A 23,122-nucleotide genomic window follows, 5' to 3' on the forward strand; every position below is an offset into this window, starting at 1 on the left:
ACCAGCAGGCCTGCTCCAGCTGTCTCACTGTTCAACTGAGTTTTGGAAGGAATGCACTGATTTGTTCCCGGCTTTTCTGTTGGTTAACTTAACATTATTATTAAGTGCTCCTGACATTTAAAAAGTGAGAACCAGCAGAAACTTGACCCATAAAAATAAACTGTAAATTATGTTTTCATCTTTAATACAGTTGTAACAGTAAATGAAGAAACACAAAGACTATTTCAAATGGTTGTGGTGAGGCTGTATCATAAACTGATGTTTCAATCATTTGTGTCACATGATCAGTTTGAGTTGTAGCATGATGAGAGGAAAGTAAGTTATTGTTAACACATATATATCTCCTGCACAAGCTTTTTCTAGATACCTGCAGTGTTAACAGCTGTTTTTGCACATGAAATACAACCAAACTACTGATTGAAAAATTGTTCCATAGTAGAAACACATCAAAACAAGTCATGATCTAACAATACATACCTTCAAATATCGCCACTAACAACAATATGTGACATTTTTCTCGACCTACGTGATTCAAAAATCTTTATAAAAAAGCACACATAACATAGTTAGCCTATGGAAAGCTATCAAAAAGTAATATCATCTTACATCAAACAGAAATGTGTCAGTTGTTCCTTTCTTTAAACAACAGTGTATGTTTTGTCCCTGTGTGTTCAGGTGGTGTACATCGCCCCACTGAAGGCTCTGGTCAGAGAAAGGATTGAAGACTGGAAGGTCAGGATTGAGGAGCAACTGGGAAGGAAGTGAGTGGAGACACACAGTATTTATGCTCAACTGCTAGATGATGGCAGAATGCATTTATGTAAGGTAGTTGTCATCTGTCGGTATGAACAGCTGTATACTGCTTCTACACATGAAAAATTTTACAAGGTACTATTTTAATTCCTTTCCAGAAATGCTAATTAAAATATTGCTGCAACCTGCAATTTTCAGGTGTTTCAGCCATAGGCGCTCCTAATTGTGGATGTGAACCTTGTTTAATCTGTTTAATAGGGTTTACAAACACAATTGTCTCAGTAATGCTGAGAAAAGCACAGGGCTGAAACACATCATTAAAGCAGTGATATACAGTATTCTTTAAGCTTCACTCTTTGAGAAGAGATTTTGGTTTATGTCTGTTGACCGAGGTTGGTCATTTAAAATAGAAATATGTATCTCAGCCCTGAGATATATTAGGAGTAAAAGAGAAAAAGTAATTAAGTAAAACAAACATAAAAGGTGGTTATGAAGAAGAAACAGAATAGTCCAATAAATAAAACTAGGCTAAAATATAAAATACCAAACTGGTGTGAATAATGCCAAAATCCAAAAAGTTTCTGTTCATTTTACTGTTTTTCAGTTTATGCAAATGAGCTAAAAATCCATCATGGTGGTTCTTTAGGGGGGTTTTTTTGTACACACACAGCATAGTGAGCTGCACTGTGTGACTTGCAGTGTGAGGGTTGTGGCCTTGATGACAGCGCCACCATCTGACTGACAGGACTCATATCTCTTAGGAAGCACGTGCACATCATTAGCAGTTATTGGGCCAAGTTTCATGGTTTTTCGCTCATTCCAGTTTACAGTAATTTGAGTCAAAGCAGAAAATAAATAATAATAACAACAATAATAATAATAATAATAATAATAATAAACCAGCACAGACACAGAAGAGTCTTAACCCATTTAGTGTTGAACCCTAATGATGTAAACTAAGGTATTGAGTGACTGAGGTGTTTACTGTCTCACTGTGTATCTGTGTTCAGAGTGGTGGAACTGACAGGTGATGTGACTCCTGATATGAGAGCTATAGCGCAGGCTGACCTCATTGTCACCACACCAGAGAAATGGGACGGAGTGAGCAGAAGCTGGCAGAACAGGAGCTACGTTCAGAAAGTAGCCATCCTCATCATCGATGAGATCCACCTGCTGGGTAAGTGACCGCGACACACCTGCACCAGTGTGTATGAATGTGATACACAACCTCTTCTATTCTAAAGACCTTTTTGAAATGTATTTTATTTCCATTGCTGATCCATAAATAGACTTAATTAGAAAATCTACAAAACAATTATTTTGTTCTTATAGATTGAAGCAGATTGTGGATAATGTGTGTATTCCTCCAAAACTGTTTAATATTTGACTTTTTCTTCACAGAAAAGTACATGTTGAACATTGAAATGGATGATGTCATTGTGCAGACTCTAAAAATGATTTCTGTTGTTACAGTACAAGCTTCCTGCAGCTACTTTTACATCACTACTGACAACAGCACTTGTAAAGAATTTCTTCAACTGTGTAGAAAATCTTATGTATTGATTAAAAACGCTGTGTACTCTATAATGTTAAAGAATGGTGCAGATTATTAAGGGCCGTCCACACCACTAGTGTCACACTATCAAGTGTTTCTGGAGCAATTTTTGACGTCTATCACAGATTTCCAGGCTTCCGTTTCAACACAAGTATCAATCTTTCTGACAGCGAGCAGTTGTCACTGCAGCTGCTACCCAACAACATCACTTCTGTGTTTTCATTCAGCGGCAGCACGATGCAGTACTGCCATTGTGGATCCCACCTACGTACAACCCTACCAGTCTAACACAATCTCATCATGCTGCTAAATACTGCAGGTTGTAGCTTAGAATAGAGGAAATGGTCAGCAATCAATAGTAGGTATTGGTCAAGTGTCCCAGATCAGATCATCAGACTATGCAGCTGATACAGCTCCAGAACCGTTTCCCTTCATTAATCTGTGTGGTCTCTGCTGGTGAAAAGGTCTATAATTCAGGACCCTCACACACCAGCTCCTGTATAGTGTCTCTAAGTGTAGTTTCTGTGGTTGCCATGGTCACAAGGCAAATCATAGAGGCTAGTTAAAAAAAGCTGTACCATCGTAAGTTTGAACAGCAGTGGTAAAGAGCTGAGTGTGTTCATAAGAGCGACAGCAGACCTCCACCTCCTTACCGGTGCAGCAGCTGATGAGCACGACAGCTGTTTTGTTTACACTGAAAACATTGGAGTCAGCATCAGCTACCGCTCGCCGTCTGAAAGCATCTTGGCTCCACATGCATCACGATGTGACCCACCATGTTTTTTTTTAGTATCCACTGAATTAACACAAATCTACTTTTTGAAACTCATTAATTATATGTACTATGACACAGGCTCCCAGTTTCACTATGGTCATGTAAAGCTTCAGTTAACAAGATCAGGATCAGTGTGGAGGTTAGAGTAAGTGTTGACTGAAGCACTTACACATTACTGACATCCTCAGTCTGAAGTGACCTTCACGTTAGACGGTCAAATGCTAATATTGCCACAGTTTATACTGCATTCATAAGCTTCTGCTCTGAAGATGCTAAAAACCTGCCTGCAACACTTTCTGTTTGTTCCATTCTGACTGGACTGTACCATTGTGTGTGATTCCAGGGGAGGACAGAGGTCCTGTATTAGAAGTCATTGTGTCCAGGACCAACTTCATCTCCTCCCACACTTCTAAGACTGTTCGAGTCGTGGGACTGTCCACCGCTCTGGCCAACGCTCGAGACCTGGCTGACTGGCTGGGCATCGGACAGGTCAGAAACACACACAGCACTACTTCTTCTAACCACGGAATATCAGAGCACGGCTTAAAGAATATGCATTGTCAGTTTGTTCCTCTCACTTCCTGGCCCTCTATTGTTTGGTCAGATGGGGGGGATCATCTTTGTAAGCCCTCTTGTTTAAGGAATAGTCAAATTGTCATCGTGTACCAAGAACCTCACTGCAGAGAAGCCAGCCAGAAACCACAGTCTTTGTCTAGCTCCGTGTTTACACGGTTCATTTGTTGCCTGCCTCTTCAGATTTGATTGAATGTACATAATGATGGTAGTTAAGATAAACAGATACTTTTGGCCTGGAGTTACTGTTGTACTTTATCTCTATAATCGCCTGCAGTCTGTGTCTGGATGCTGTGCTTATGTTCTAATCACCAGGACTGACTGGAGAGATGCTGGCCTGTCAGTTTGAGGCAGAGATGAGCATCAAAATGATACAAAGAACACAGACTGAAATGATTTGATATGTTCTCACACTGAAGGCCAAAACACCTCAGTGAAGGCTCATAGGAGCAGTTGTTCCAATATGAAAAAGATGTATCAAAGCAGAGTAAGACTAGATGATTATTACATTCTTTTATAGTCCTCATTCTTTACAGGATATAAAACATTTGCTCGGTGGTTGCGACGGTACTCATTATTTCTATTATTACCAGTGTTTTAGGATCAAAGTTGTCACTATTTAATATATGTAAATCTGACTATTTCCATTACCAAATATTTTCTCACGTGAAAACTATTTGCAATTGTTCTTAAAGTTACGTAGGTCATTTAATGTCTGTCTACTCACCAGCCAGTCCAACACACAGCAAGTTATCTTGAGCAATGATGGCTAGGACTGGATATTATTTATTTAGCAATACTGGTAGCAAACAATACCTGAGTTTCTGCAGGGTTTGATGGATAGATAGATAGATAGATAGATAGATAGATAGATAGATATAGATAGATATAGATAGATAGATAGATAGATAGATAGATAGATAGATAGATAGATAGATAGATAGATAGATAGATAGATAGATAGATAGAGTTTATTAAGTTTTAACACCCAGCTCTACTGCTGCCATGATGTTTGGGTATTTCCTCTTCATTTGCCAATGCATTTACTTAACCTCTGACCCTTTACCAGTCTTAGGTGTAAATTTACCAGTAACACTCAGGTCCATTTCAAGGTATCTTGGTGACCTTACAGCCAGATGTCCATGAAATTTGTGGGTGTTTATTCACGCTCCTCAGAAGAAGTTTCCATATGTTTTTGGTCCCCCCCCCTACCCCCCAGGCTAAAACTTCCACTTGTACACTAGAAATATTAGCTTTCCCATACTAGGCACTTCCACCCTCAGGACAGCATGTACTTCAGACATGACTCTAGTGCTGCCCTCAGGACTAAATGCCCAGTCCCACTACTCATAATAAAATCTTAATTGTATTGTTCAGTGCCACCTGTAGTTGAGCAATGTGGAGTGTTATGAAGGTTGCAGGGGTGTCAAACTCACTTTAGCTCAAGGGCCACAAGTAGCCCAATTTGATCTCAGGTGGGCCCGACCAGTAAAACCACTAAATAATAACCTATAAATAATATATAATGTTTATATTATATATATTATAACTTTACTGTTTGCAAAACATATGAATAGCCTGAGATGTCTTATATATACCCTTATATACTGTTCATATTCTGACCCATAATAAACATTTACAATCACTGTTTTATGGTCCAGGAGAACATTTTATAGAATATGATGAATACAACAAGATGTTTTTTGTTTTTTTAAATGAACACAGAACAAATGTGTACATTTGCATATATACAAATGTGTATCAGCTACACAAAAATTGTAAAAGATGCATTTAATTTCCATTTTTTGTATACTGTGGGTCACATTAGGAAAAGTCCAGCTAATATAAATGTGTATAGGGTGTTTTTACAACTCTCAAATATAAAAATGGCTCAAATTTGACCCTGAACAGCATCTAAGGGTTAAAAAAAAGAGTGCCTCTTCAACAATATTATGTCTCAGTTTGTTTCAGATTATTTTGCACAGAAACTGCTGATTGATAATAATTTGCACAATGTTCAATATATAAATGTGTTCAATAACACAATGTGTATTCATAGTTTTTTTCAGAGAGTTGTATTCTGGTCAGGGTGGGAAAAAACGTCTGAAGATGCAGAGTAAATGGATTTCCTTTTTTGCAATTTTAATACTTTGTAAAGTTATCCAGTAGGCCGTATTTGACCCCTTGGTGGGCCGGTTCTGGTCCATGGGCCGTATGTTTGACACTCCTGCTGTAGAGGCTGCTAGCAGGGCTTTACATTTCTACTGTGGTTCTTAATATACAGTGATTACCCCGAAAATTGATTTATTTATTTATTTTTTTTTCCCTGTTCTGCTCTTTGGCATCATCAATTTATTATCAAATCATAATACTGTCTGTAGTATTAATCATATGTATTTTTTTATACTCACAGACACACTTCAGAATATTGTGGCTTGACTTTTTCTCTGCTGCCAAAGCTTTAGAGAGACAGTATTGGCAAACTGGATTGGCTGTCTGCCATCCATAAATCTGTCTGGCTGGCTGCTGCTGTGACTGAGCCACTGTGTTTGTATCTGCCCAGCTCATTATCCGTCTCAACACAGTACACACAAAACAACGCTACACACTCCTCACAACACCCTGTAACACACTGTGACTGCAGCACAACATCACCCCACACTAAACACAGTGGACAGAGTACAGGTTGAGCAGCACACAGTCCACCAGGCTCAGCGCCTCAGTGACAGTGACAGACAGTTCACATTACAGCCAGATGGGGCTTCGTGTTGCCAGCTGCGCACATTAAATCTCTTCTCCTTTTTCTTTTCTCTTCCTCCCCTCCTCCCCTCCTCCTGTCTGTGTAACAGGTGGGTTTGTTTAACTTCCGTCCTTCTGTTCGCCCCGTCCCATTGGAGGTTCACATCCATGGTTTCCCAGGACAGCACTACTGCCCCCGCATGGCCACCATGAACAAGCCCACCTTCCAAGGTATGTGGATGTTTTTTTTCTTCTCTACCTTTGAGTGTGGTCTTTCAATCTGAAAACAGGATGTATTGATTTCACATTCAGGTTTTATAATTATTTCCCCTTAACTCAAATATCCTCTGCTTTTGTTTAGATTCGCTCGGTTTCTGCTCAAACTCGATGCTTGCAACCACATATATTGTTGCTTACACAGATTTCCTGCTCCAAGAACCAATAGAATGCCAGCTATAGTGTCGACCAATAAAATGATCCCTGCCTCGTTGCGGGCGCATTCGCTTTACTTCTCAGAGCGTGCTATATGGGCGGTTACTCTTTAACCCAATTGAGAGCAGGGTTTAAGAGAAGGAACTATAAAATCTGAATGTGAAATCATAAATCACGCTCTCACACTCTTGAATAAAGATAGGGGAAAAAAACTCAATATCCACATGTATTATACGAATGATACACACGTTTTATGCTGTTTTAACTTGTGAAATTGAGTACTTAAGACATTCTGCAATCCAGTGAGAAGTTTTTGTTGAAAACTGCAACAAAAATTTACTATTTCTATTAATTGCTACAATTTAAAACAGTGATAACTTCTCAGAAATGGAACTAACCAGCATAAGAAATAAAATGTTGATCAGAAATGTCACATCTGATCACACTAGTGGTATACAAATATTTTGTCCACCCTACTTTCATTTTGTGTCAGTATGTTTGTTTGTTTGTGTAGTTACAGTATCTCCATAGACATAGACATAAACTGAATTCCCATTCAATTAACAGTAGTGAAAATATATCAGATCAAATTTTGGTGAAAGTTTATTTCTTCAACATCAAGTATACTGTGTGATGTGTCATATTGTAGGTGCAAATAATTATTGTGTGTGTGTGTGTGTGTGTGTGTGTGTGTGTGTGTATATGTCTTTTTACTGATATTACACTTTACTGTAAGTTGAACTCACAGTTAAGTGTAATATCTACCACTCCTCCATTACTTTGCATCATTATAGCATGCCAACATTTTAAAACTATTATTTTAACATCTGTTTTTTTTTTTTTTTTAAACATACAGAATGTAACATATGTATAGATATATAGATATACAGAATGTGTATACATTTTTTTTTACTTACCTTCACAGCGATACGGAGCCACTCTCCAGCCAAGCCGGTGCTGATCTTTGTCTCATCGCGGCGACAGACTCGACTGACGGCTCTGGACCTCATAGCTTACCTGGCCACAGAGGACAACCCCAAACAGTGGCTGCATCAGGATGAGAGAGAGGTACACTAACACACAGCAGCTACTGCAAAAATATAACAATGATCCACTGCAGAAAAACAAAAGCAAAAAAAAAATCCACTTTCACGTACAGTAGCTTTGTGATTTCTTTTGTCCACCCTGTCTTGTGTATTTTTTATGGCTGCCCCCCTTTTTTTTTTTGCTCTTTGCTGCTCTTCTCGCTGAATTGCTCTGATGCTCCAGCAGCTCTGTGTAAGTGCTGGTTTAAGTGTAATTACAGATGGAATTCAACCCAACTTGTGCCGGAAAAGCCTGTGTCATCCTCCATTATATTGTCTCTGCATACTTTAGGATCAGTTCAAGATGAGATGGGAGCAAATGGCTCCAGGCCTGAGAGAGCATGGAGTGTAATCACCTCAACATGCATGTCTACACGCACGCAAACACACACACACACACAGAAGAGAGGAGAACTATAACTGAAAAGCAACATGGCACACATAAATAATGCAAAAGATTAATCCACTAATGGACTATTTATTCTATTTGTGGCTATGACTGTTTGAGCATGTGTGTGGATTTGAGAGAAAAATGTACAGTATAAAAGTATAAAAGATTCCCAGCTGCATAAAACATTACCTTTGATCTTTTATCATTCATGTGCTCTTTATTAAAGGGGTCAGAAATAAAGAAGAATTCATTGTTCAGTCTGTTATTAGTATTTAATACAGCTTTAACCATCTAGTCAGTACTATTAGAGTAGAGTCTCTATTATGTATATATTCTGTTATGCAGCAGTGTCTAACACCTCCCTCACACACACACACAAACACACACACACACTCAGTGACTGGAGAAGTGTCAGGATGCCAGTCGTTGTGGATTTGCCATCAACACACACACTGGCACCAGCTGCAGAGACTCGCAGTGAAAAGAGGCCCGGCAGAGCAGCGTGTGGAGGAGTTACAGACAGCTTCAACTTCTAATTTTCATCTCTCAATGTCCTTTGATGTGCAGGGGCGTCAACCAATAGCACTCTTTTTAATTCTCATGGGAGTAAAATAGGATGCATCTAAACCACATCACACTTGCACCAGGACCAGCTCAAACGCATTCCAGTTTTACAAATGTGTCTTATATAATTTTACAGCTTGTAATATTACAGAGCTGGGAACTATTGTGCAAACTAAAGAGCAGCTAGAAATGAGGGTTCTTTGAGGGTTAAAAGTGGCGTTCATGATGCACTACGTCCCAGGTTTGAGTTCAGTCATGAGGACATTTCCCATCTCTCCTCATTTCCTGTCCCTTCTCTCCTGTTGACTCGTTAATAATGAATAAAATACCCAGAACAGTTGTCATGTAGCAGTGTAGTGCCAACTTCATATATTTTAATTACGTTAACCCACATACTGTTCATATTCTGAGCCGTCACAGTATTTCTTCACATAATTAGTCTCTAAAACAAACTTCATTCATTAAGACCTCATGAGTCACAGATAAACATGATTAATCCTTAATGAAGCTTTCAGAGAGCAGAGAGAGTTCATTCTTTAGTTTTTATCATTACAACTATATATAAAAGACATTATATTATGGTCCAATGTTACATTAAAACATGAGAGCTATTTCAACCAATTATATTAAATGTGAAAAATGTATTTTCTGTTTTTGTATATTTTGGGTCACATTAGGGGAAAATATCACATTTCAGGCTAAAAGAAAAACAGTATTTTTAAAGCTCTCTGATGTAAAACGGGCTCACATTTGACCCTGAACACTATGTGAGGGGTTTAATAATTGTAAAACAATTGCTAAATAAGCATTTATATATATATATATATATATATATATATATATATCCTCATTTCCTGTCCATTTTCAACTGTTGACTTGGTCATAATGACATAAAATATATAAATTATATAATAAAATTGTGCCAGCTTTATATAATTTAAATAATTACTCTAAATATAAGCTAAATATTATTCTAAATAAGCAAAGGTTAAATCAGTCCTAAATTCAGTGTAAGTTGATCAGTATTTTTGAGACATAAGGAAACTTTAATTTCCATAAATAAATAAAAAAGGCAAAGCTTCAGTGAGCTGTTCAGTAGTCCACCATATCCTATGTGGAAATATTGCTCTATGACACAAAGGGTCATTGTTTTATAGTCTGATCTTTAGTTGGAAATGATGTCTCATCTTGTCTCTGATTTGGCAGAAATAGCAAAAAAAAATATCCAGTGGAAAAATAACTTCCTGACAATTATTACAATCATTACCTTCTCTGTTTACTGTAATTACACCTGGAGCATTAGGAATTTTACCATCATACATTCAGGCTTTAAAAAAAATGAGACATGAACAACTGTTCCAGCGTCCTGAATTAGCTTCCCTGAACCCCGCAGATACCCTGCCTCAATGCAAATATGTACAGTCTTATAACGCAGGCCTGCTTCCTTTATGTGTGTGCAGAGCGTTCCCCTGCCTCTGTGTGTGTTCCGCTGATGTATGCGGCCGCCCGCTGCTTCTCTGCGCTGGCCCGTGTAGCAGCTCAGCTCCCCGCTGTTTGACTGACAGGCTTCTGGCGGTAGCTGCTTAACTCTCACCGGGGGTCACCCACTGCCCCGAATCCCCTCTCTGACCTGACAGCTCTTTCTTCCCTCAGCTCTTTCTCTCTCTCTCTCTCTCTCTCTCTCTCTCTCTCTCTCTCTCTCTCTCTCTCTCTCTCTCTCTCTCTCTCTCTCTCTCTCCCCCCCCCCCCCCCACTCCTCCCTCCTGCTCCTGGTCTCTGGGCTGGATCTTCACTCTCCCTTTTTATTCTCTTTGAATTACCTACATATCCTATTTGTGGGTTGATAAGTTGATTAGTTTGAATATCTGAAGGACATGTTGCACTTTGTCTAGTTGTAAAAGGGTACTATAGTTGTATTTAATGTGTAAATTAAAGGCAGAGCTGAATGAATTTTTTAAATAATGAAATTAAAAACACAGATGTTTCAACAAAACAACATTTTAAACATTCCTTTTTCCAGTCTGTAGTTTCAAATGATTTTTTTTTTTTTTTTCTAAAACAAAGAAGAAAAATAATTGGAGCAGACATCAGCGCTGTGAACATCTCTGTTTACTCCTTTAGTGCAGCTCTGCTCCACTGGCTTCACCTCTAGCCATGTTTTTTCTGGCAAAGCTCAGGTTACACTTTCTTTTCTTTTTTTTTTAATCCTTCAACCCAGAAGCTGTTTGTGTTGGCTGAAACATATTAGATGTGTATAGTACAAGACAAGGTGCCCAATCCTACTGAGCCACATGTCTGCCATTGAATAACATGTGGCTGGGTGTGTGTGCGTGTGTGTGTGTGTGATGGGCAGATGCTGCTGTATGGAACCTGCTTTTGTTTTTTTGAGTTTTGCACCTGACAAGAATATATTTAAAGATAAATCACTCATTACTTCTAGTTTTTGAAAAGTAAGTATCTGCTATTATAATTTTCCAGGAATATTAGTATTATTATTGTCCATGAAAAAACAAACCATTCTGTGTTATATCATTCTGTATGTCTTCTGTTGCAGCTCTTGTTTTACCTTTTTTCTTTAGTTTAATTGAATTTAATTTTACAAATTACAGAATACAATTTAACATAGGTCCAAAAGAGGACAGCAAAAATCCTCCAACCCAAGTCTAACTTTAGACCAGTGCAGACGGTGTACAATTTTAAACTGAATGACAGCATGTCTAAGACAGATGGAGGACGAAAAGATTCCCTGTATTATTTTGTGCCAAGTGTCGTCTGTGATTGATTCATTTAAATCTTTCTCCCATTTATTTTTGAGGAGGTCCAAAGGCATCAAGTTATGAGAATACAGTATTTCGTATAATGTGCTAATAGTTCGTTTTCTAACTAATTTACAATCAAAAATTGAGTTGCAAGTATCGATAGAAATGTGATTTGGGAATATGATATTTTGTACCAGCTGTTCATCAATGCACAGATCAGACAGTGAGACCATACCTCTTCTGGACCACCTATCAAAGACCCCATCTATTAATGATGGGACAAATATGTGATTTTTTGCAATGGGTGTAGCCTGAGATAGATTGTTTTACCTTGTTGCCTCGCAAAGAGACATGCATTGAGGCAAAATGGCAGGAATGGTTGATAACACTGTCACACTGCTCCTCCAGATGTTGGGTGTTTTTGTTTGTTTTTATTTTTTAATTGAGTTGAGTGCCTAAATTTACCATGCACTCCTGCTATATAATATAACCCGTGTATGTCCTCATTCATATAACAGTCAGAAGTGTAATTCCCATTTAGTTTCATTGTTATTTTATATACACACAGAGATGGAATTTGGTTAATAAATGAAATTTGGTGGTGAAGCTGACATTTTTAATATGATGGAAGTGTTTGGAGGTTGATCTTAAGCTGCTTGAGATCTGATCTGAGTTGATTTGTCAGTGGGTAACACATGCAGCTAATTACTGTTCAGTCATTCTGCCTTTAGCAATACACGTTGTATTACAGTGGCATGATTTGGCAGATCTGTCAGTCAGTTAGTAAGTGGATGTAGGACTGTCACAGATTTGTAATTGTCTGTGTTTTGGATTGTCTGTAGATAGAAGCGATCATCGCCACAGTGAGGGACTCCAACCTGAAGCTGACGCTGGCCTTTGGTATCGGCATGCATCACGCCGGCCTGCACGAGAGAGACCGGAAGACTGTGGAGGAGCTGTTTGTCAACTGCAAGATCCAGGTACACCTCACCCTGTACACCAGGCTTCTGTCTAACAGTGCTGAGTAATCTTTATATTAGTCGTATCAATATTGTACAATTAACATTTTCTTTCAGAAAGGATCAGTACAGTTTGATACTGAGATAGCTCTCAACATTCTTTCATTGCTCTCAAAACAAATGTAGTTTTATTTGGATATTTCATTTGTTTCATCAATTCAATAAAATACAGAAAATACACAAAAGTAAATGCAAAGACATGTGTGTGTCTGTGTGTCAGCCTAATATGTTTTGTGCACATTTCTGACTCTATGCTGAAGGAGCTTCTCGTGGTTGCTGTGATTCACAGTTGTTAAAAAAACCTATGTGATAACACATTTTATACCACCATTGATTGTTGACTCCTCACTGCAAGTGACCCTGGTATTATTTGTGAGCCTTTTTTAGGGGCTGAAACTACAGCAAAAGGCATTTAAAGACAAGGTGTATCTAGTCTGTTGAAGGGAACATTCTGACATTGCTCAAAAAGTGACATCCTTAGAAAAGTTTGGTCTCATCTTGAACCGACGTCGTCTGATTAATTCCATACCTGATATGTTATGATCCACTAACCTTAAGCATGATACGAGATGAATAAAGCCCCATTTATGTTAGCTTTAGTTTAATCTTTCCTTATTAAATGTAAACAGTTAGGTGAAACCAGGGCACTCGGTTACAATACTATTATACTATTCTATGCTGAGACTATACCTGCCCACAACCTACTGATTGCACTCTTCTTGTTCCCATACATTCTCTAACCATCCCGTCATTCACCTGGATTGACCAGTTTAGCTTCATCATGCATTCCTATATAATATTTCAAATTCCTTGAAATATTTATATAAAGTTCCCTCTAAAGATGTGTTCACCTGCTGTAGTGCATAATGGTGAATCCTTATGCAGACACAAGCACACTCCTATGTACAGCAGAATATGGGTTAAACTGATAGATGTATGTACATTTATATAATAGCCATGTTTTTCTCAACGTTTGCATTACTCTTAATCTACATATAACTTCATACATTTTGATATTTTTATTCTTTATACATTTCAATATTATGTATTATATATGTCATTACAATAAGTCTGTGTCTGTTTTCTCAGGTTTTGATTGCCACCAGTACTCTGGCCTGGGGGGTGAACTTCCCTGCTCACCTGGTGGTTGTCAAGGGAACCGAATACTATGATGGAAAATCCAGGCGCTACGTGGACTACCCCATCACAGGTACACAGTCCAGATGTGGAGGTTGTTAACCCACCACAACAGGACAGAAGTTATATTTGCACATTATAATTGTGTATCTTAAACAATTCAACTTTATAAATACGCTGAGGGTAAGACTCATTTATACTGGTGCCAGCAGCAAGACCACAAAACAGCAAAGCAAACAGAACATCTAAAAATAGTTTAAGTTACATTTTGGATTCAGATTCAAGTCTTGGAACAGAATTGGTGACAAGAAAAAGTCACCCTGTATTTATAGGTTTTTGAGTCAAGATGCAGTTGTGTTTACTGTGTGTGTGTGTGTGCTGCGTGTGTAGATGTTCTGCAGATGATGGGGCGAGCGGGTCGACCTCAGTTTGATGACCAGGGCAAAGCGGTCATCCTCGTCCACGACATCAAGAAGGATTTCTACAAGAAGTTCCTCTACGAGCCTTTCCCCGTTGAGTCCAGGTAACAGTCAAATGTTTGTTGTCTTGTTTATATTCTAAAAGACTGAGGATCTACTGCCTGGACAGGTGAGAAGATTTGACTTAGTGTCAAACAAACATGGGTACCTGTTATACATTAATCTAGTTCACAAACAGGCTCTTTTACACAAAGAAGCACATCCAAATTGCCATACAATATATGGTACCATATATCAAAATCACAACAGTACCAAATCACAACAAAAGTCATCTCAAGGCACTTTCCACACAGAGCAGGTCTAGACTTTACCATTTAATTGAATTTAAAGAGATCCAACATTCCCACATGAGCAGCACTTGGTGACAGCGGCAAGAAAAACTCCCTTATAACGGGAAGAAACTCAAAGCAGAACCAGGCTCTAGGTGGGCGACCATCTGACTTGACCATAGTGTGTGATTGATTGCATGTTGTATCCTCAGCCTCCTCAGTGTGCTGTCAGACCATCTGAATGCTGAGATTGCTGCAGGAACCATCGCCTCCAAGCAGGATGCAATGGACTACATCACCTGGACTTACTTCTTCAGACGGCTGGTGATGAACCCCAGGTCAGGAAATAAAAAAAACCTGCTCACACCTCACATCATTAACAACAACTGCAGCTCACGCAGAGAAAAACTAAAGCAAATACACACAGACACACACACATATGCACACATGCGCACATTCTTGGCTGATTGTCACAACCTGGTTAGAGGAGAGTAGTGCTCTTCAGTCAAACATCTGCTGTGTAGACAGAGACCATTCCAGAACATTCCAGCCTGTTGGTATTTACACGGCTGTCAGCCCACATTTACCATTCAGACCCTGACTGCGGCCTGGCTGAAGGATTCGACCAGTTCAGGTCTCTATAACCTGATGCTGATCATCTGGGATTGAAGCTAAGATTATGTGCCCATATTCAGTGTCAGACCATTTTCATCAAAACAATGACACAGCATTTAGTCTTCCATCAGGAACGATTGTGGAAAAGCCTCAAGCAACATTTCAGATCATCTTTTGGTAAATAGACACTATATAAACACAGCGTTTGGACGGCTAACCTTCCCATCTCTCCCTATAATTTAACACAATAGTTTAAATCTCTTTGACAGTACTGTGACCCAGGACACAATACTAGTACCACCACTGCTATCATTACAAGCTTATTAGTGGAAGTAATATGACCAGTAGTAGCAGCAGTACAATTAGTACTGTATTTTTATTTTTGTATTAACAATAGCACTGTTACTCAATCAGTCAGTCAATACTGACTTCTAATGAATACCCTTATTTATTAGATACTTATGTGATGTAATGTGAGCTTTTTACAGCATGACAATATATATACAGTACTTTATAATAATCTACATTATCTACAGGTCTTTAAAAGTCATGAAAATGACATAAAATTGAATCTCCATCCATCCATTCATTTTCTGCTACTTATACTATACCCACCCTTCTCTTGGGCTACTTCCTCCTGCTCTGAATGAAGGCATGTCCAGCTCAAATGGGATATTACAGTATTATCCTTCTGGGTCTGGTCCGGGGTCTCCTCCTCTAAATGAAATGTACCTGGGATACCTCCACATGAAAGTGTCCAGGAGGTGTCCTGATCAGATGCCTAAACCACCTCAACCAATCAGGAGTGGTTTTAAGTCTGAGCTATTCACCCTGTGTTTAAGAATGTTATCAGACGCTCTGCACAGGACACTTATTTCAGCCGCTAGTATCCATGGTAACTCCACAAACCTCATGACTAGAAGTGAGGGTTGGAACATACTGTAGGTTGATTGGTCATCAGGGGCAGATTGTGATTTGGGGGCCCTAAGCAATCTCAGTCATGAGGCTTTCCTTTCCTTTACGCTTTATTTTCATCCTTTCTCTAATTGAGTGTGTTGGTTATGGGGGTGGTACACTACTAAGTACTTTAGTCTAAACTAATAATACCACACTAACAAGACTTTGTTTAAAGTGAAAGTCCTGCACTTGAAAAATGACTTTGGTAAGAGTGCAGAAGTATTATAAGCACAGTGGACTAACATCGCCTGGTCATGTTGGAACTCATTTTAGCTGTTTTATTCCCTGCTGGATAGTTTCATCTATCATAATGCATCATTTTTTCTCTGTTTATTTTATATTTTGTGTTTAAAATCTTAAACTGTAAATGAAGCAGTACAAAAACCAAAACTACATTTATTAACTCATGTGAGAAAGGCTACTTAAATATTATACTCCTTATGCTACTTTATATTGATACTTTACTACATTTACAGATTAAGATTTATGATAGAAAATATACAATGATAAAATATGTCACATCATTATAGATTAAACTATTCAGCAATAGCTTTATAAAATAAAATAATGTTAAAATTAACATTCAAATGTTGCTTATAAGATAATATGTCTGTAATATGTAACATAGTAAAAGCTTTATATAACAGAAGCAAAACTTTACATGCAGGACTTTGACTTATTGTGACTTGTCTTCCTCTCTCTGTCCTGAAAGCAGCTTTATTTTCTTATAGGCTAGTTAACACTCTCTTTTCATTGAGTGCAGTTTTTGTTCTCATATTATCATCATTCTCTTTGTCTGCTTTCATGAGGGTTTGTGGGGGGAAAGGGTCAGTTTTCCCATCATATAACAAGTGAGTCGGTGCAACAAGAAAACATGAATAACTGTTCTGCTGGTTGTTTTACAAGGAGCAACAGTTTTTTACAATAATTGCTTTACTTTTCCTCTTTTTTTTGTCTTACCCTCATTCTCTCTGTGACAACTGTGTTGTACTGTTTGGTGTTGTGTTCGATAGTTTAGAGTAATGGTAAAATCCCCCTCGACTGTCATAAGGAAGCTCTTTACAACAGTACTGTACAACACTCACATTACTCCCAACGCTGCCTCGGCCTGCCTCCTGTCAATCTCATGAAGCATTTTTCCTTTGAATGTGAACTCCAGAGGTAGCACGGCCCTCAGGAGTGCTGACTCTCCTCCCAGCCTCTACGCACCGTGCTGTAAACTGTCCCGCTGTGTGCTGGAGGTCATGGTAGAACTACATCACTGGCAGGAAGCAGATACGCAGTCCTGATGTCACAAAACTGGACACTCTCCATAGTTGCACCTGGAGTTTCTGTCCATTAATATCACAATCAGCGAATCAGTGAATCAGTGTCAGGGGACACCATTGTTGGAGTCCAACACTCACTCAGAACACATTTGACTTACATGCACACAGAACTCTCTTTTTTTGTTGGCTATACAAGCACCAGGTGGCTCGTAACATGGCCCCCAATACCACAGCAACACCACAAGCTACCCCTGGATGTATTTGTGAGCTTTTTTAAGCCCCCAATCGCTTCCTTGGTTTTTTTATTGCTTCAGTCTTGATTCGATGTAACTGCAGTGGTTTTAAGAGGTTCTATACATCGCATAGATGTTATAAACACCACAGCAACACCACAAGGTACCTCTGGATATATGTATGAGCCTTTTTAAGCCCCCAATCGCTTCCTTTCATTTTTTATTGCTTAAGTGTTTCGATGTAACTGCAGTGGTTTTAAGAGGATCTATACATCGCATAGATGTTATAAAACTTAACCATACAGTATAAAGAAAACACAATCATAATTATGTTACATTCATTTAAACTCACAGAATTTGTTTGCAGTGTGAGAAACATATTTAACCTTTATTGCACACTCTTTAAACAACAGTTGTATATCAGCACCTTTAAATTCAGCTTCATGTTACATGCAAGAATACTGAATGTCTTAAATGTTGCTTCTGAATGTGCAAATCCCCTGACACCACTGTGTCCATGCAGCTGTGTTTTATATCTGAACAGCTAATCTATCACTACCTCTCTCAGGCTTTGATCCCCCCCACCCCATCCCAACACACACACACACGAAGATACACACACACATACACACAGGGGGTCCCACGGGTATCGTAAATGTCTGTAGGCCGACTCCCATCGCCATCAGGAGCCTAATAGTGATGATGCTAATGGCCATGACTTAATCAGACAAGCCATGCCACCGGTAAAGACCTGTAAAATGTGTTGGGTAATAAACACATTCAGCGCTCAGGAAGTGCGCGTTGTTAACATGTGGAGCAATGGGAATGAAAGAAATACTTAACATTAATCGCACATTAAATGTGGCCATCACCCGTCTCAACCGCTGCTCCAGCGCAGCAGCGTGAATGTGATTTCCTCTTCCCTGCTCCCGGCTGCACGATAAATGGTTTGGTATGATGATGATGAAGGTATCATTTGGGTTAATGTAATATGAGAAGTGGGCAATTTTGCATGCATTATGAAGACAACTTTAAAATAACCTCCATCTAATATTCCTCCCCCACCTGTTAACTGACTTATTAGTATTCATCCTTGCTATGAATCCTTTTTGTTCTTTTCTCTACAACTTTAAGCTCTTCTTGGATACAGTTTGTTTTGTTTTTTAAATGTCCCCCTGGCTTTATACGTTCAAAACGGAAAGCAACATTTCATACCCTTCCTCCCATCAGGCCCTCATAAAACAAGAGAAAAAAAAAGACATAAAAACAGGGAGAAATACTAGAACACAACCACAGTTTAACAAAGTATAGTGTGCTTCATACGCTCAACAACCTCAGTCTTCTCCAATAAAGATTATTACAGATCACTCACAATCAAAATGCTAAGAGGAGACATTTCTCAATGTCTCATCTTAAATTTCCTGTAATACATGGGATAATCTCTCATAAGGAAAACTGGATAGTAGTGTCTTACCACATTGATAGTTTGGTGGACGTGAATGGAGCCAAGCATGCAAGACTAAAACGAGTGCAACGTTACGATCTGATGTTCATGTGAAGCTAGGAAGAAGAATATATTGTTTTGGATCTCCTATTATTTTAATGCCAAGAAATGTCTCAATCTGTGTTTGAACAGAAGACCAAAATGTTGTGATCAATGGACAACCCAGCATTAAGTAGAAATGGTGCCTAGTTTAACCAGGTCATGGAACAGTGGAACAAGTCTTCAGGCTTGTAATGATGCATCCATGATGTGTTTTGTGGACTTGGAGAAGGACTATGACCACGTCCCTCAGAGTAATTTGGTCTATACTCTGGGAAGGAAGTCAATAACATTCTCAGTGGGTGTTGGTGTCCTCTGGGGTTGTGCCTTGTCAGCAATTCTGATGATTCTATGATTTTTGTTTTGTGGGCAGAATCTTAAGGCACAGCCAAGGAATTGAAAGCGTAAAGATGTCAGTGGTGTTAGGTTTTGTCGCTTGTTTCTGTGTATAATGATGACTTCATCAACCTGTTAGCCCCAGCCCACACTTGGTTGGTTAGTGTGAAGCAGTTGGGAGACAGCACCTCTCAGTCCGAGGCCATGGTTCTGCTGCGAACCAGTGACCTGGATTACTCACTCCAGCTTGCTGCCCTGAGTGTAGCAAATAAATCTTGGGGTCTTGTTCATGATTGACAGAAAATGGTGCAGCTTCAGCAACAACCTGAAGGCAAAGCTCTCAATTTACAATCCTCACCTCACCTATGCTCATGAGCTTTGGGTAATAACAGACATAATGAGATCATGGATACAAGTGGCTGGGCTCCCCCTTAGGGGGCGTTCAGACTGACATTAGCTCAACATAAAAACATGCAGAACTCCTATTCATTTGAATGGGGGCAGTGGGTTGATGCACTTAAATACTGACCTAAGCAGCAATGAACAGGGTCCAAGCACAACGGGCAGTCTACAATTTAATATGACCTTCAGAAGAATTTAAAAACATGCAACATAAATAAATTGCAACGTCTAAATTGGCTACTTGGGGATTAAAATCCTGGACTTTTGTGTCCCCAGAGAGGGTGACTTACTGACTGCATCACTTGGGGCATGGCTTTCCACAGACCATATCACAACTTGGGGCAATGATGACATCACGTTTACAACAGTCATGCATCAATATGCTGGTTCAAATATTTTAGTGAAATATAAAATGTTTTACATACAGTACAAATGACATGAAGATATCAAATATCACTGCAGAGTGACCATTTGAAACACTTCATATAAGCCATCTAGAGAATGTCTGTTTCATTTTTGGACCTGTGGAGTTATATAGAATACATGTTAATTGATTTTGCACATTTTGAAAGATAAAGAGTGATGGACTTCTGAATTGGCCAGAGGAACGTTTTTCCCAATTCAGTAGATGTACTGAAAAAAAAATAGCTCTGTAGGGTGTGCAGGTGATTTATTTAGATTGTTTGAAGTTTGGAATGTTGAATATCGAGAAAGTTAGATTTGTAATAATAAGCCATGCCCAGTTTAATTGATTATCAAATCATCACGGTAGACAGTGCAAACCGAATTTTGTATGAATCCAAAGCAGCCAATTACAAGATACAAACATTCAATTACATGGACCAAGTCTGGTTACAATAGTCTAAGCCAATTTTGATTTATGAGCATTGATGTAAAATTGTATTTAAAGACACAGGGTTAAAATGTATACATTTTCATAAACAATAAGGAGTATCAAAAGTTCTTGCTACATAAATTTGTTATACCTATTTCAGCACTTTGCATTGTGGGGTACAGTAGGCGAGGTAGACTAATCGGATGATCGGAGACTAATGGGAGAGTTTTTTCTGAATCAGTATAACATCTGGGTATTTTTGACATAGTGCAGATTCAGCTTTTCTTTTTCTTTTCTTTTTTCTTTTTGTTTTAATTAATACTCTTGCATGATACAATCTGGCCAAATCAGTATGCAGTGCTTGTATAGTTGGAGAGTGATGTGCTCAGACATCCAAAGGGAGCTTGCAGTACACCTTTTGCCCTTGTCATTGAAAGTGAGTTGGCTCAGGTTTCTGATCAGGTTTATTCATGGTTACATATCTGTGGAAGTATTCCAAGTACATCCAACCAGGAGGAGACCATCTGTTTGGCAAAGTTCTTGGGACCCCTTGGAGGAGCTGGAGGGCATGGCTAGGGAAAAGGACATCTAGGCTACCCTGTGTGTAGCAACACAGACTCAAATAACCAGAAAGCCACCAGTAATGAACAGTCCTCCAGTTTAGCCAAGATACATTTTACATTACTTCCATTCAAATGTTTTCAGCTTATTTCCCCTTACAAAGATACGTTTTAGGATTTTAGCATCTGTTTCTACCAGCTTTTAATAAAGCCATGTGCCTGGTTTCTTTCGCTCTTTTATTTGGCTCATGCACACCATGCACAAATATTGGCATTATGAGCTAATGAAGATTGTCTTTGATTACACTTCTGCTGAGCCTCATGTGGTAACTCTTATGAAGCCGAGCTGAGCATGGAACCCATTTTGGCCACTGGTTGTCTTATTTCAGGTAATAATAGTGTAACCTGGGAATCATTTGCTGTTGAGGGCTGGCCATTTTCCATTCAGCTGGGCCTTTTCTTTCTGAGGCACAGAAGTGCGTACGGGATTCTCACCAGTAAAAACTCCTAATGATATAAACACAGTAATAACAAGCCATTTTCTACCATTGTTTTATGTTATGTCCATTAGATGCTCAAATAAGCCAATGTAATTCAATCAGCTAATGTTAAACCTTCATCAATGTCACAAAACTGAGGAGAGAAAACCTCAGACCCAAAAAAGCTTACCTCCAATTAAACTTACTAGATTTTTCCAGTTATCAGTCACTTTTCCAGGTTTTCACCATTGGAAGGAGTTCAGAAAAGCTCTATAAAATACTCTTAAGACTTGTTTTTCTGGATGAAAGTACATTACAGATCATAACTGGGATACTTGTGGACATGTATATGTGTAGTTATATTTAAGCAGTGGAATTCAACATACAGCATATGTTCTCTGCATCACTCGGCACATTTTAAATATGTCAGTATTTGTTTCCCCCTTATCCAAAAGGTTCTCAATTTAACAGGGAAAAATACACAAATGCCAAATGGACTTCTCTCTATCTCTTTATATAAAGTATTTTCTGTAATCACATCTTTTGTCATATGCTTTTCTAGTTATTACAGCCTAGAAGACGTCAACCATGAGTCCATCAATAAGTACCTGTCCAACCTGGTGGAGAGGAGCCTGCGGGACCTGGAGTGCTCTTACTGCATGGAAATAAAAGAGGTTTGTGTTGTTCTGTTTTTAAATAATAAATGGACTGTACTTATATAGCATTTTTCTAGTCTTTTTGACCACTCAAAGCACTTTTACACTACATGTACACCACATTCACCCATTCACACACATTCATACATTGATGACAGGAGCTACCACACAGGGTACCAACCTGCTCATCAGGAGGGAGACTAACCATTCACACACATTCACACACCGTTGGCACAGCAACGGGAGCAATTTGGGGTTCAGTATCTTGCCCAAGGACACATTGACATGTGGACCGGAGGAGCCGTGATTCGAACCGCCAATCTTCCGACTGGTGGGTGACCGCTCTACCTCCTGAACCACAGCCGTTATGTAGTCTGAAAAATGACATAACATGACAGCAAGTTAAATTGTTGTTTCTATCAATGCTGCAGGACGATTGGACCATCGATCCACTGACTTACGGCCGCATCGCCTCATATTACTACCTGAGGCACCAGACCATCCGCATGTTTAAAGAGCGACTGAGGGCTGAGCTGCCCATCCAAGAGCTGCTCTCCATCCTCACGGTGAGTTTCATACTGTGGACGTACACATACCTTGGCTCTGTCAACACTTTTAATAAGTGCATCTTATCAATGACAGTTTTTATACCATACTGTGCAAAAGTTTTAGGCACTTTCAGAAATAATGCCAGGATTCCTTTTTATC

At 39.0% G+C, this 23,122-nt stretch overlaps 1 protein-coding gene across 1 annotated transcript in view; it reads left to right on the plus strand.

The window, feature by feature from the left end:
* Window positions 1-23,122, plus strand: part of ascc3 (activating signal cointegrator 1 complex subunit 3) — a 174,518-nt gene that overhangs the window by 128,926 nt on the left and 22,470 nt on the right. The window contains exons 26-36 of the mRNA XM_062422423.1: window positions 676-761; window positions 1,764-1,930; window positions 3,427-3,572; window positions 6,506-6,626; window positions 7,753-7,895; window positions 12,469-12,606; window positions 13,735-13,855; window positions 14,173-14,305; window positions 14,743-14,868; window positions 22,321-22,432; window positions 22,846-22,980. Of these exons, the coding sequence (XP_062278407.1) occupies window positions 676-761; window positions 1,764-1,930; window positions 3,427-3,572; window positions 6,506-6,626; window positions 7,753-7,895; window positions 12,469-12,606; window positions 13,735-13,855; window positions 14,173-14,305; window positions 14,743-14,868; window positions 22,321-22,432; window positions 22,846-22,980 (1,428 nt within the window). The remainder of the gene's footprint in view (window positions 1-675; window positions 762-1,763; window positions 1,931-3,426; window positions 3,573-6,505; window positions 6,627-7,752; window positions 7,896-12,468; window positions 12,607-13,734; window positions 13,856-14,172; window positions 14,306-14,742; window positions 14,869-22,320; window positions 22,433-22,845; window positions 22,981-23,122) is intronic.

Source organism: Scomber scombrus, chromosome 7 (assembly GCF_963691925.1).
Source record: "Scomber scombrus chromosome 7, fScoSco1.1, whole genome shotgun sequence".
Classification (NCBI taxonomy): Eukaryota; Metazoa; Chordata; class Actinopteri; order Scombriformes; family Scombridae; genus Scomber; species Scomber scombrus.